At 36.7% G+C, this 15,193-nt stretch overlaps 1 protein-coding gene across 27 annotated transcripts in view; it reads left to right on the forward strand.

The window, feature by feature from the left end:
• The first annotated feature begins 6,128 nt into the window (after nt 1–6,128).
• Nucleotides 6,129–15,193, forward strand: part of LOC123749090 (uncharacterized) — a 61,782-nt gene continuing 52,717 nt past the window's right edge. For 12 of the 27 annotated variants that reach the window (XM_069331738.1, XM_069331740.1, XM_069331751.1 and 9 more), the window contains exons 1-2: nt 6,171–6,262; nt 9,553–9,619. In XM_069331738.1, coding sequence (XP_069187839.1) covers nt 6,260–6,262; nt 9,553–9,619 — 70 coding nt within the window. In that variant the 5' untranslated portion in view covers nt 6,171–6,259. Of the gene's footprint in view, nt 6,263–9,552; nt 9,620–15,193 lie in introns of all 27 variants that reach the window. The other 15 variants (XM_069331742.1, XM_069331741.1, XM_069331752.1 and 12 more) reach the window with 11 other exon arrangements.

Below are 15,193 nucleotides of genomic sequence, written 5' to 3' on the forward strand. Positions count from 1 at the left end.
GCTCCAGCATGGAGTTCATATCTAGTCAAGCATAAGATCAAATTGGAGAAGGTTCAAAGGTTTGCCACCAGACTAGTACCCAAGCTGAGAGGTATGAGCTACGAGGAGAGACTACGGGAGTTAAACCTCACGTCGCTGGAAGACAGAAGAGTTAGAGGGGGACATGATCACCACATACAAGATTCTCAAAGGAATTAATAGAGTAGATAAGGACATGCTATTTAACCCAAGGGGCACATGCACTAGGGGACACAGGAGGAAATTGAGTGCCCAAATGAGCCACTTATACAGATACGTGATCCGGCTTGTACTCCTCTTGACATACAACAAATTTATCAAATATATATGTCATATATTCACTTATCATATATATATATATATATATATGTCGTACCTAGTAGCCAGAACGCACTTCTTGGTCTATTATGCAAGGCCCTATTTGCCTAATAGGCCGAGTAATTTTCTTTATTTTCAATAAATTGTTTCCAATTAGATTATCTGAATTATTATTATTATATTAAATTAGGAACATACATTATTGACTTAGCTGTGTCAGTTTAGGTTAGATTTAGATAGGTTATGTTAGGTAAGGTTGTTTAGGTTTTTCATATATCAACGTTAGTTTTAATTCAAATTTAATCTAATTACCTTATACATAATCTAATTATCTTATACATAATCTAATTATCTTATACGGGGAGCCGGCCGGCCGAGCGGACAGCACGCTGGACTTGTGATCCTGTGGTCCTGGGTTCGATCCCAGGCGCCGGCGAGAAACAATGGGCAGAGTTTCTTTCACCCTATGCCCCTGTTACCTAGCAGTAAAATAGGTACCTGGGTGTTAGTCAGCTGTCACGGGCTGCTTCCTGGGGGTGGAGGCCTGGTCGAGGACCGGGCCGCGGGGACACTAAAAAGCCCCGAAATCATCTCAAGATATCCTCAAGATATCCTACATAGTGAAATGGACAGATTTATCATTTCATAAGAAAAAATTAGAAAAATATATAAATTCAGGAAAACTTGGCTTATTAGACAAATCGGACCTTGCATAATAGGCTGAGTACGACGTTCTGGCTAATAGGTACAACATATAAATATATATATATTATATATATATATATATATATATATATTTGAGATATATACAAGAGTTGTTACATTCTTGTACATATATATATATTTGTACAATATACATATATTGTTGGGATCGAACTGTCGATTACATAGCCAAACATTTAATTTAGTCTTTTCTAGTGTATAGTTACTCTGATAACTACAGTTTATAGATAAATCTGATATTATCCAAATGTAGTCACCTCCGACTTAGTCAGGTTTTGTCCTTCTCAACCTGACCTGTTGTCAGGTGCGACACACGTACATAACTGAGCCCTGACTAGGGACAAAATAAAATATAGGTAAAATTCTATCATGGATATTTATCTATATTACCTAAAAACGTAGGTACCTTATATGTCGAGTTATATATATACAAATTACTGGACACTGTACATTAGATGTACAGTTATATTTACACTGAGACAACAGCAAAGAGAGTAGCGTTACTCAGCAGTAATAATGGTTCTCTTCCGAATCCTTTTTCTTCTCTTGCCTGTATCCACTACGTAATAGCAAAACAGTTCATGAGACCCTCAGCCAACTACACTGACACGACGATATATATATATATAGGTAACGCAATGGTGTGTAAAACTTTTCTACCTTCTCGTGGCTCAATATTATTATCCTGATGTCGACGGTAGATTTCTAACACTCCCTACGGCGTTGACAGTCACCATCTTCCACTGGTCGTATTTCAGAAGAGAGTGGATCCTCGTCATAATTTCGCCATACGGCTGGTCACACAACTAGGCCATGTCGACAGGGTGGAAGAGTGTAGAGTACTGCCCTGCCCATGTTCTAACCTGTACTCATTGCCTCGCCCGGTGGTTCTGATTGGCCATCAGAATTCCCGCCACCGGACGAGCCACGCCGTGTTGGTCATTAACAACCTGCATGGTTGTTAAAGTCGTTCCCCGTGTAACATTTAGTAAGAAAGCATTACTCTTAAGTACCACTACTTATACTCTGATGCGACGCAGTAACACGATAAAAGAAATTCCCGTAACACTATATATATATATATATATATATATATATATATATATATAAGCCTACAAACATAGGATTATGCCTGAATGGTAGGAGTGAGTACCCCCAAAGATACAAAGCCAGTGTACTCAGCGCTTATAATCGTCGAACCATTTCCCACTGCTCTGAATGAAGCAACATGAGTAGGGAGTTTGAAAGAATAACTCAAGTGTTAGTAAACAATAGTTATAGCAACACAGAAATAAACATTACTCTAAGACGACACCTGGATCGATGGTATAATCCTGAACCTAGAACAAAAACCACAACACCTCCAATAAAATTATGTTACAAATCAACCATGTTCAGTGAACAAAAAAAAGAAGAAAGAATTATGATATAAATAATCCGTAAAGGAGTAAAAAACACTACTCTTAACCAAAATATAGACCTAATCATATTGTATAAAACAAAGAAGACTGCCGACCTCCTTATTAATAACAGCTTGAAGCCGACGTTGAACCCTTTACAGCAGTGAAACGTAGTATATATATACACCTGCCCCTACGAAGGATGTAGCCTTCAAATCTAAGTACATAGGTATGACGTCGACCAAGCTGACGAGGCACTTGACCTGTCATCTTCTATCAGGTGCTCAGAAAAATCATATGCGACAAGACCATAACATCACCATAACAAGAGAAATGTTGAATAAAAGCACTTGTGTAATAGACAAAACCTTAAGATGTAACAAGATTACAAACTCTTGAAGCAATCCACATAAAAATAGAAAAACCCACAATTAATACACAAATTACGGAACTGTTGACTCTACCCACCATGAGAGTAAGAACAAGACTGGAACATGAAGATGCCAACATAGAAAACACTGCTCAATATGCCACATCCACTACACCTGATTAATCTTTGTATGTACTTTGTAACGTTTTTTCTGCTAATTCTTTCCACTTAGAGGCCTTACTTTTCATTCCTTTACACCTTACTCTTCACCTATTTGCATTTACCTGCACCTGACCTCGCTAACTGAATAAATCCAATATGCCCTGTTCTGTTCCATCACTTGAGAATGAACCATGTAGGTTCTAAACGTTGAGTAAATTTATATTACAAGTAATATATTCAACAGTTATTTATTTATTTTCCTTCACCACAAACGACGATGACTTTTGGAGAAATCCTCTTCCAATTAAACTAAGATGCAAAAGCACTAAAATGCAAAAGCCCTACTAGAATAGAAACCCTACTAGAAGCAATAGCACTATTAGAATAGAAGTGTCTAAAAAGTTATATACTTCAACTTGTGATTATAAGCTTTAATTAAGCATTTGGCACTGAGTTCTCCCACATAACAGGGCTTGGTGAAAGAACACGAGAGGTCCCTCACTATCTCATTGCCTGGTGAGGAATGGAGTTTTGGTTGGTTAAATACCCTAGAATTCCTACCTCTTTAAGGGCTCTGAAGTATGGTGTAGTGGATACAGTGCGTAACTGCCACCTTGATAGCCAGTGTTCGAGTCCCTTGGTGGGTTGAGTGGTGTCTAAAAAGTTATATACTTCAACTTGTGGTTATAAGCAAGTCAACTTGTGACAATTGGCCATGTCTTACAGAGTATTTATGTTGCGAAATTCTACATTTCAAATTTTTAGATGTTTGCCCAACATAGAGCTTATTACAGTCTTTACAAGTTATTTTATAAATGACACAATTATCACTACGAGGGCTGTTCCTAACTAATAGCTTACCAACAGTATTTTCGTAGCTAAACATTACATGTATATTAAAAAGTTTCAAGGCCTTGACAATATTCTCAAACCCAGAGAAATATGGTAAACATAACACATTCTTTGGGCGAATTCTTTCACTGCATATATTATTATAATATGTACGACGTGCTTTGTTACGGCAAACTTCCAAAAAACTCAGTGGGTAACAAAGCTTGAGACCAATCGAATCAATATTCTTAAACTCTTCGTCTAAGAATTCTGGACTCACAACTCGAAGAGTTCTTAGATAAATTGAAGAAAAAATTGACTTTTTCACATTGTATCTATGCCCTGAAAAATAATGAACATAAGATAAATTTTTCGTAGGTTTTCTGTAAACACTAAACTTTAGTGAAGAATCTTCCCTATGAATAAGAACATCTAAGAACGGCAAACATTTATCAATTTCAGTCTCCATAGTAAATTTTATAGAGGTGACTTGGTCATTAAGTTTGGCTACACATTCGTCTGTGTTTACATCTGAAGGCTATATACACAAAATATCATCAACATATCTAAAACCATGGAATGATTCCAGGAGTTATTTTTGAAACAAATTTCTTTTCGAAGAATTCCATGTAAAAGTTTGAAAGCAATGGCGATAAAGGATTCCCCATTGCCATTCCAAAAGTCTGTAAATAATACTCATTATTAAAGGTAAATTTTCATTCTTTAATGCACAACTTAACAAGATTGACAATAATATAAGCAGAAAGAGGTAAAACATGGTTCATTAGTTCACGAGCAAGATAATCGAGAATATCATCAACCGGTACCTTGTAAACAAAGAACAAAAGTCAAAACTGATTAACTTTAAATCAGGAGTGACAGGAACACTATTCAATTTGTTAACTAATTCAAGAGAATTTGTCAAATGAGAAGAGGAAATAATTCCTAACAATGGGGACAAGATTTTGGTAAGCCATTTGGAGAGCTTGTAAGAAATGGATCCCACGGAACTGATGATAGGTCTCATGGGATTGTTAGGTTTATGCGTCTTAACAAGTCCATATAGATATGGTAATGAAGGTGATGAGGTAGTAAATTGATTAAGAAAATCTTTATGTTTACTTAACAACTTCCTCAAGCTGCTATTGAAGAACTTGATGATGTCCTCAAGAGGATTTTTCCTGAGTTTAGTGTACGTTGAAAAATCTAGGAGGAGATCATTCATTTTCGAAATATATTCCTCCTTGTTTAAAATAACAATAGTGCTGGATTTATCAGCCTTTGTTATATGAATGGATGGGTCGGCTCTTAACTAAATATAAGTTATAAGTATAAGGAAAGTTCTTTCCAGATTGGTTCTTTTCTAACATTCATACTGTATTATTAGGAACATGAATTACTTAGTTTATTAGGTTATGTTTGGTTAGGATAGGCTAGCATTTGTTTGAATAGGTTATATCTTGAGATGATTTCGGGGCTTTAGTGTCCCCGCGGCCCGGTCCTCGACCAGGCCTTCACCCCCAGGAAGCAGCCCGTGACAGCTGACTAACTCCCATGTACCTATTTATAGTAAGGTAACAGGTGCATCAGAGTGAAATAAAACTCTGACTATTGTTTCTCGCTGGCGCCCGGTATCGAACCTAGGACCACAGGATCATGCGCCCAGTGTTCTGTCCGCTCAGCCGCCGGCTCCAGGTAAGATTAGGTTTCAAAATTTATGTTAGTTTTGACTCAAATAACATAAAATTGCAATCATACAATGCAATGGATATTTATTATTTCATGAGAAAAAGGTTTGGCAAAATTAAATATTTCAGGAAAATTCGGCTTAATAGGCAACTCTGTCTATATTTATTAATATTTTGATTTGTTGAATGTGTGGGAGAATCTGAGGGAAACTATTAATTTTGTTCAGGTATAGAGAAAACCCAAATATGATGAATAAATGTAATTGAAAAAAATGCTCTCCAATAAATAGCAATTAAACATACATGAACCAATATGTGTTGTACTCTGATGAACGACAAAGGATGTGTTTTTGCCTTAATTAATTAAATTAATTGACTGAAAAAGTAGGTTAAAAAATGAAAAACTTTGGGATTTTTAAATATCGTGAATTGTTAGGATAAATATTTAGTATGCATACTGCTCTATTATCACAGCCCGCATGAAAAGACACTACAAAATGTAAATCAGGGTCAGTATATATATAACAGAAACAATGCATTTGAGAATAATAAGCTTTAGATAACTCCTGCACGATCTCTTTGTTGTCATATTGGTCACGGAGTCCATGTGTTTTCATACATCTGAATCGTGAGTCCTTGAAATTAATTAATTTCCGAGCCTATATATTGGTGTCTGATCCTTTACAAGTCAAGTGGTGTTCCATCTCCTGTTTTTAGCATCGTCGTCCACCTGAGCTGAACTTTTGATCATGGTAAGCTGCAAAGGTTAAAGTATTCTATTTAAATCAACGTTTATAACAGGTGCAAAATGGAAAAAAAAAATAGTTTTCACAAGAAAAAGCAAAAGTATTTACTAAATGATCTTAACAGTGAATATTCAACTAGCAGAGGCATAGAGCGACAGACGTTAATAATAATGAAAGTATTATCTGGTTAATGTCCATCCCCTTATAAGGAAAGGATGTACATGTATGAGTGCGTGTACTAAAATATGGCAAAAACTATTCAGGCTATTAGGCAAATCGGGCCTTGCTTAGTAGGCCGAGAAGTGCGTTCTGGCTACTAGGTACGACATTTTATATATATATATATATATATATATATATATATATATATATATATATATATATATATATATATATATATATATAATGTATATATATATATATATATATATAACAGCGGGGAAAGAAGACCCTGTTGAGCTTGAATCTTGTCAAGCTCAACAGGTGCATCACAACCGTCGTCCCCTCGGCTACCATCCTCTTTTGTCCGGTCGTGTTGGTCGAGCGGTTAACGGATCCTGTATGCCAGCAGAGTGCTCCTGGCACTATGGGTTTGAGTCCCTTCTGGGGGTGTGAGTTTTTAGTTGCACATAGTCCTGGGGACCATTCAGGCTTGTTCGCATTTGTGTTCCTCACGTGTGCCCCAAAGAATGATAATTTGATAATGTGCCCCAAAGAATGAGGATTTGATAAAATACCATGCCCAAGATTACCAACCGAGTGCCGGCGGGGGGGATGGAAATAGCCTCGGCTACCATCCTCTTTTGTCCGGTAGTATTGGTCGAGCGGTTAAGGGATCCTGTACGCCAGCAGAGTGCTCCTGGCAGTATGGGTTTGAGTCACTTCTGGGGTGTGAGTTTTCAGTTGCATATAGTCCTGGGGACCATTCAGGCTTGTTCGCATATATATATATATATATATATATATATATATATATATATATATATATATATATATATATATATATATATATATATATATATATATATATTAAGATGAATAGGAAAACCAGGGATATACTGAACATCTTGTTTCAGATTCTTTACTTTAAAATGCATAACGTTTCGAATACTTCTCGTATTCATCATCAGATTTAAAAGAAAAAACAGAGATCACAATCAAATAACTGGTAAACAAAGAACTCATACTGAATATAATTGCCTATCAAAGAAAGGAAAATGCTTAAAAAACAAAACACTAAAGCTTATTTAAAGTGATCAATACAAATAAAACTTATTAACTGTCACATAGATAAAAGCTAATTTAAAAATCCATTAAATTACAAGAGGAATTTTATAACTACTAAAACAAACCATTCTATTAAACTTACGCGAAGTGATCAGAAGTGAAATTTGGTAGCCAACACATAGATACTAAACACTATAACAAATATTCCTATAATGACTACAAATCTACAAAAAAGTATATAAAATGCAAACAGAATAAACGACAATTATAAAGTACTAACCCAAATCTTATAAAAACTCAAATATTAAATAAAACTAAATACCAAAAAATGTATTATATATCCTAAATAAAAGATTATAATAATGTACAATGTCAAGACTTGAAATAAGTAAGAAAAGGCAAAGACATGATAAACTAAACAAAATTATAATAAATTAAACTACCAGAATGAACTATAAATCAAATTACATTTCCTACTGTGCACTATACAGTGTACAATTGAACAGCTAAAGGATGTTATTTAACAGAGGCCGCAGCTCCTTTATATATAATGATTCCATTACTCTCAAATGGCCAGTCAGATTTGAGAGTAATGGAATCCTTATATATAAAGGAGCTGCGGCCTCTGTTAAATAGCAACCTTTCAGCTGTTCAATTGTACACTGTATAGTGTACAGTAGGACCTGTAATTTGATTTATAGTTCATTTCTGGTAGTTTAATTTATTATAATTTTGTTTAGTTTACCATGTCTTTGCCTTTTCTTACTTAATTCAAGTCTTGACATTGTACATTATTATAATCTTTTACTTAGGATATATAATACATTTTTTGGTATTTAGTTTTATTTAATATTTGAGTTTTTATAAGATTTGGGTTAGTACTTTATAATTGTCGTTTATTCTGTTTGCATTTTATATACATTTTTTGTAGATTTGTAGTCATTATAAGAATATTTGTTATAGTGTTTAGTATCTATGTGTTAGCTGTCAAGTTTCACTTTTGATCACTTCGCGTAAGTTTAATAGAATGGTTTGGTTTAGTAGTTATAATTTTCCTCTTGTTATTTAATGGATTTTTAAATTAGCTTTTATCTATGTGACAGTTAATAAGTTTTATTTGTATTGATCACTTTAAGTAAGCCTAAGTGTTTTGTTTTTTTAAGCATTTTCCTGTCTTTGATAGGCAATTATATTCAGTATTAGTTCTTTGTTTACCAGTTATTTGATTGTGATTTCTGTTTTTTCTTTTAGATCTGATGATGAATACGAGAAGTACTCGAAACGTTATGCATTTTAAAGTAAAGAATCTGAAACAAGATGTTCAGTATATCCCTGGTTTTCCTATTCATCTTAAAATTAAGATTCCCGAAGGGAACATCGATCATAAATATATATATATATACATATTTATATATATATATATATATATATATATATATATATATATATATATATATATATATATATATATATATGTCGTACTTAGTAGCCAGAACGCACTTCTCAGCCTACTATTCAAGGCCCGATTTGCCTAATAAGCCAAGTTTTCTTGAATTAATATATTTTCTCAAATTTTTTTCTTATGAAATGATAAAACTGCCCATTTCATTATGTATGAGGTCAATTTTTTTTTATTGGAGTTAAAATTAACGTAGATATATGACCGAACCTAACCAACCCTACCTAACCTAACCTAACCTATCTTTATAGGTTAGGTTAGGTTAGGTAGCCGAAAAAGTTAGGTTAGGTTAGGTAGGTTAGGTAGTCGAAAAACAATTAATTCATGAAAACTTGGCTTATTAGGCAAATCGGGCCTTGCATAGTAGGCTGAGAAGTGCGTTCTGGCTACTAGGTACGACATATATATATATATATATATATATATATATATATATATATATATATATATATATATATATATATATAATATATATATATATATATATATATATATATATATAATATATATATATATATATATATATATATATATATATATATATATATATATATATATATATATATTATATTTAAATGAGTGTAATAATGTGTACATATTGTGATTGCAGCAAAGCGTAGTGTACCTGGTAGCAACTGCTTCCTTGCTAGCAGCTGGCATCCCGCACCTTAATGCTGGTAAGTTTCTTTAATTGTTTAATTAATTAAGTATGGACTCCATATCAAATAGCCAATTGTCAGAGGTTTAATGACTTCAAATATATACTTGGCGAAAAAAGTTTATGTTATGTGAAATGTATGTGTTTTTTCTTTTCGATGATTTTCGTTTATTCTTGATCTCGGTTCCATCTGAGGGGCGGAGTTTCTCCTATATTTTGTCAGTTTGAAAAATGATTACGTGGCATGTGCATAATGGTATTAGGATTAATTTTTGGATTTTTGCCAAAATATTTTGCCAGTCAAAGAATTATGATGCCCTGTGCAATATTTGTATGTTTACTCTGTCTTTTTTTAATGCTCTCTGTTTTGTTTTGTTTTTGCAATAATTTATTATTGTGATTTTCCGTATTTTTGTTCTGATAAATTAGATATCACGTTGATGGTTGCTCTTAATTATCTAATCTTTCTTTGATCCACAGTAAAATCCACAGTTACTTTTCTTTAATTATCTAAAGAAATGGGTTTTTGTTAAGGAATTTATTTAATAATCATTGTAATACTGTTATAATTGCTGGCTCGTATAGTACATTTCCCGATTTCATGAGTCATTTTCCCATCTTCTTGTATATACTAGACAGCCAAGAAAATATTTTGGTTGCTACAGGAAAGCCGTGAGTTGTAGCATTTTGGAGAAATTTAAATTGACCAAAGGTTATTTCCTTGTGATCATTCTCCAAGATGGCAGTTGCAGCGCTGCGTGAGAAGTTGGTGGGTAGTGAAGCAGAGGCGAGGACGCTGCGACCAGAATAAGAAAACGAATGATTGGTTGCAAGTTGCTTGAAATAACCAATCGAAAGATAACCCATGGTCACGACATCAGTAAGAACGAGCCTCGTGACCTCTCATTTACCGTCAAGGCTTCACTGAGCATCGGAATGCCATGGTGGACGGATTCCCGCATACGATGCTCCTAAATCTCACAAAATTTAGTTGCACGTTAGGTCGAGGCATTGTTGAGCACTGGAAACTACAAGGACATGTTACAAGAGGCAGATTAACTTGCCTTCGGGAGATGTTTCAAGAGGCAGCATAACTTGCCTCAGGGAAATGTTACTCGATGTTACACAAGAAAATTCACGGAAACAAGTAACAGTCTAGGACTAAGTTCGAACAGTATCCTCCCGGCTGAGCAGAAAGTTTGTGAAAGGTCATTGTTTTGCTCCTAAGCTGACCGGAATGGTTGAATATTTCCTAAGAACAGTTCAAGCCAAGGAAGACTGGTACGTTCTGAGGTAAGCAGTACAATAGGTCCTTGCATGTAGGAGTGACCCAGTGAGCGACAATGTGAGCATAGTGCAGTCCATTACTCAAGGAGATATTACTTGTGACCAGTGAAGTGCTTACGACTACTCTCCAGTAACATTTACAATTTTATATTGGGCAGTGAAGTGGCCCAAGTGAACAGAGCCAGTTCTAGTGAAGTGTTACCAGTGGTAGTCTTCGGTCGAGCTGCGTGTCACAAACATTAAGTTAGTAGTGGTAGTCTCATGGGGAGAGGTAGTCAATACTGCGGAGAGCAGGCACGGTGAGGGACTGGGGGTGTTTCATTGCGTCACTAGTACACCTGCAGTTAACGGCCGGTTATCAGGAGTTATACAGAAGCTGCAGTACAAGGGCACGCCAGGTGTGACTAGAGGCGTTTATCATCAGCAGCAAGCGTGGGAAGCATTTGCATGTTCCCCGCACGGCACTTCCATCACTGCAGAACAAGAAGGCATGACTGGAGCATAAGTTGTAGAAGCTGTGACGAAGGTGGCCAGTCCTGGAAATTGTATGTATGAGTCCGACTGGACAAGAAGCCGTATTTCAAAAACAAGTTGCTGAACCCCCATCTTACTACTGCCAGCATCGTGATTATGCTGGGAATATGAGTATGAGGAATTACAGCTGACCTAGCCACCCATATACACTTGGTGGATGCAAGTAGTGTGACCAGGTGACTTCCGTGAAGCACAAGGTGTGCAAAGGGTTGTGGAGCTGGATTACCTCGAGTTATAGTGGGGAGAGAGCGCTACATTTGGGTGAGGTGGATGAGGTGAAAACAAACTTTCAACAATGGGTATTGAATGGGTATTAAATTCAAACACAAGACAGAACACGAAACAATGGGTATTGAATGGAAGTAATTGTAGAAAGCCTATTGGTCCATATTTCTTGATGCTTCTATATTGGAGCGGAGTCTTGAGGTGGGTAGTATATAGTTGTGCATTAATTGGCTGTTGATTGCTGGTGTTGACTTCTTGATGTGTAGTGCCTCGCAGACGTCAAGCCGCCTGCTATCGCTGTATCTATCGATGATTTCTGTGTTGTTTGCTAAGATTTCTCTGGTGATGGTTTGTTTGTGGAAAGAGATTATATGTTCCTTAATGGAGCCCTGTTGCTTATGCATCATTAAACGCCTGGAAAGAGATGTTGTTGTCTTGCCTATATACTGGGTTTTTTGAGGCTTACAGTCCCCAAGAGGGCATTTGAAGGCATAGACGACGTTGGTCTCTTTTAAAGCGTTCTGCTTTGTGTCTGGAGAGTTTCTCATGAGTAGGCTGGCCGTTTTTCTGGTTTTATAGTAAATCGTCAGTTGTATCTTCTGATTTTTGTCAATTGTATTAAATCGTCAGTTATATCTTCTGAAAAATCTATTCTTCAATTACCATCAACAGTTGATGGAAATTGAAAAATCAATTCTTCAATTACCATCAACAGTAAAAGGAAACATAAGAAAGATCGAGAAAATTCGTGTTAGAATTATTAATCTTACTTTTTCGGTCATATTTAATAATATGTGTCTACAGGAAAGACTGCTACCAAAATATCCTAATATTAAAACGCACGACCCAGCAGCAAGGAATCAAGCCTTCACGATAAAATATCGCCAAGATCTGATTCGTAATCAGATATACAAGGCAGAAAATGAAATCAAAGACAACAAAACGCAACTACTTCATGCTACAAACGAGTGGAGAAACAGCAACATCGACGAAAGTCTCCGTACTCGCATCGAGCAACACTTCGACATCCTGACAGACCGACATCACCTCAGCACTGAAACAAGGATAATCAAGAAACTAGCAACGTTATATGGAGGACCTATGGCAATTCCACGACCAAGAGACGGCTTTCTAAACCTTGCTGGAATCAACCTCACTGAGGACCAAGTCATTCTCCTAAAACTGGGTATAAACTGTCACGTTATGTCCAGACCAAGTGAGATGGCCCAGAAAGTGGAGTTGGAGATTCTGTTGGACGACATATTCGACCTCGAGACACAAACGAAGGTCACCACCAAAGAAACCTTACAAGCAGAACTTATTGCGGAAGGAGGAAAGAATCGAGGCAACTACAGAAGCACCATACTGTCCCCCGAGCTCAATGCAGCAGCTAAGAGCCTTCGTGAGAACAAGGAAATAGTTGTCAGGAGAGGTGACAAGTCGCCAATATACGTCATTCTTAAAAAAGACGAATATCTGGCGAAAATGAACCTCATACTCTCAGACCAAACTAAATTCCAAAGGGTGACGAAGGACACTACAGCGGAATTGAAGGCAAAGGTCAACAAATTGATCGAAACTGTGAACGCCAAGAAATCCGGACTCCACCTGCCAAAGATTATTGGGGAATATAAACCTGGATACGCATATGGAAATGTCAAGACACATAAGCCTGGAAACCCACTTCGGCTAATCATCAGCCAGATACCCACACCCACATACAGACTGGCGAAACGACTCAACGACTTGCTGACTCCTTATGTCCCTTGCGCCTTCAATCTGAAATCTCCAAAGGAATTTGTTGACTTACTGCGGGGAACACAGGCACAGGGATAAGAGCCTCGTTGGCCGTAGAATCACTGTTTACCAACGTACCTGTGGATGAAACAATCGGGATGATAGCGGACAGAGTGTATCGTGATCCGGCCTGTACTCCTCTTGACATACCAGAAAACATTCTAAGGAAACTACTCCAAGCTTGTACTAAAGAGGCACCCTTCTTGAGCCCGGATGGGCACATGTATAAGCAAGTAGATGGGGTCGCCATAGGTTCTCCCCTAGGTGTCCTGTTTGCGAACTTCTACATGGGTACCATCGAGCAAAAAGTCTTAGTCGACATGAACTTCAAACCGGCCATATACTGCAGGTATGTTGACGACATTTTTACACAGGTACCTAATGTCAGACATCTGCAGGAGCTGAAGGAGGCACTTGAGCAGAATTCTGTGTTGCGTTTCACTTACGAGATGGAGAAGGATGGGAAGCTGCCCTTTCTAGATGTAACAGTCATGGAAAGGAGCGGAGGTTTCCACACTGCAGTCTACACTAAGGAAACAAACATAGAAATGTGCCTAAATGCCAACAGTGACTGCCCAGACAGGTACAAGAGGAGTGTTGTTAACGCTTATGTCGACCGTGCTCTCAGCCACAGCTCAGGATGGAAGCAAGTCGACGAAGAACTCTGTAGGGTAAGGCAGGTCCTAGTCAACAACGGTTTCTCCAATGGTTTCGTTGAAGACATCATAAGAAGGAAAGTGAAACGCCATGCAACCTCTGAAGAGACAACTAACACAACACCTATACCCCCTATTAGACTATTTTACAGGAACTTCTTTTCCACAGCTCATAAAACGGAGGAAAGGGTCCTGAAAGATATTGTTAATAGAAACGTTATCCCTACAGACAAAAATCAGAAGATACAACTGACGATTTACTATAAAACCAAAAACACGGCCAGCCTACTCATGAGAAACTCTCCAGACACAAAGCAGAACGCTTTAAAAGAGACCAACGTCGTCTATGCCTTCAAATGCCCTCTTGGGGACTGTAAGCCTCAAAAAAACCAGTATATAGGCAAGACAACAACATCTCTTTCTAGGCGTTTAACGATGCATAAACAACCGGGCTCCATTAAGGAACATATAATCTCTTTCCACAACCAAACCATCATCAGAGAAATCTTAGCAAACAACACAGAAATCATCGATAGATACAGCGATATCAGGCGGCTTGACATCTGCGAGGCACTACACATCAAGAAGTCAACACCAGCAATCAACAGCCAATTAATACACAACAATATTCTACCAACTTCAAGACTCCGGTCCAATATAGAAGCATCAAGAAATATGGGCCAATAGGCCCTCTGCAATTACTTCCATTCTTACCTTCAATACCCATTGTTTCGTGTTCTATCCTGTGTTGAAAGTTTTGTTCACCTCATCCAAAAACTGTTGTAACATATCACCTCACCAAAATGCGGGTATAAAATGAAATATGAAAGCTGTTTAAATCATAGCATAAGTAAGAACTCTGTTTAGTGTTTGCAGGTAATAGTTGTGTGTGTGTGTGTGTAAGCTAAAAGTCTTTGAAATTGTAATAAGTTATTACGAAACGCGTTCAAGTGCCGCGTATGACTAGAAATAAAAATGAATTTTGGAGAATTGATTTTTCAATTACCATCATCAGTGAAAAGAAACATAAGAAAGATCGAGAAAATTCGTGTTGGAATTATTAATCTTACTTTTTCGGTCATATTTAATATATA

The sequence above is a fragment of the Procambarus clarkii genome, chromosome 26 (assembly GCF_040958095.1).
Source record: "Procambarus clarkii isolate CNS0578487 chromosome 26, FALCON_Pclarkii_2.0, whole genome shotgun sequence".
Lineage (NCBI taxonomy): Eukaryota > Metazoa > Arthropoda > Malacostraca > Decapoda > Cambaridae > Procambarus > Procambarus clarkii.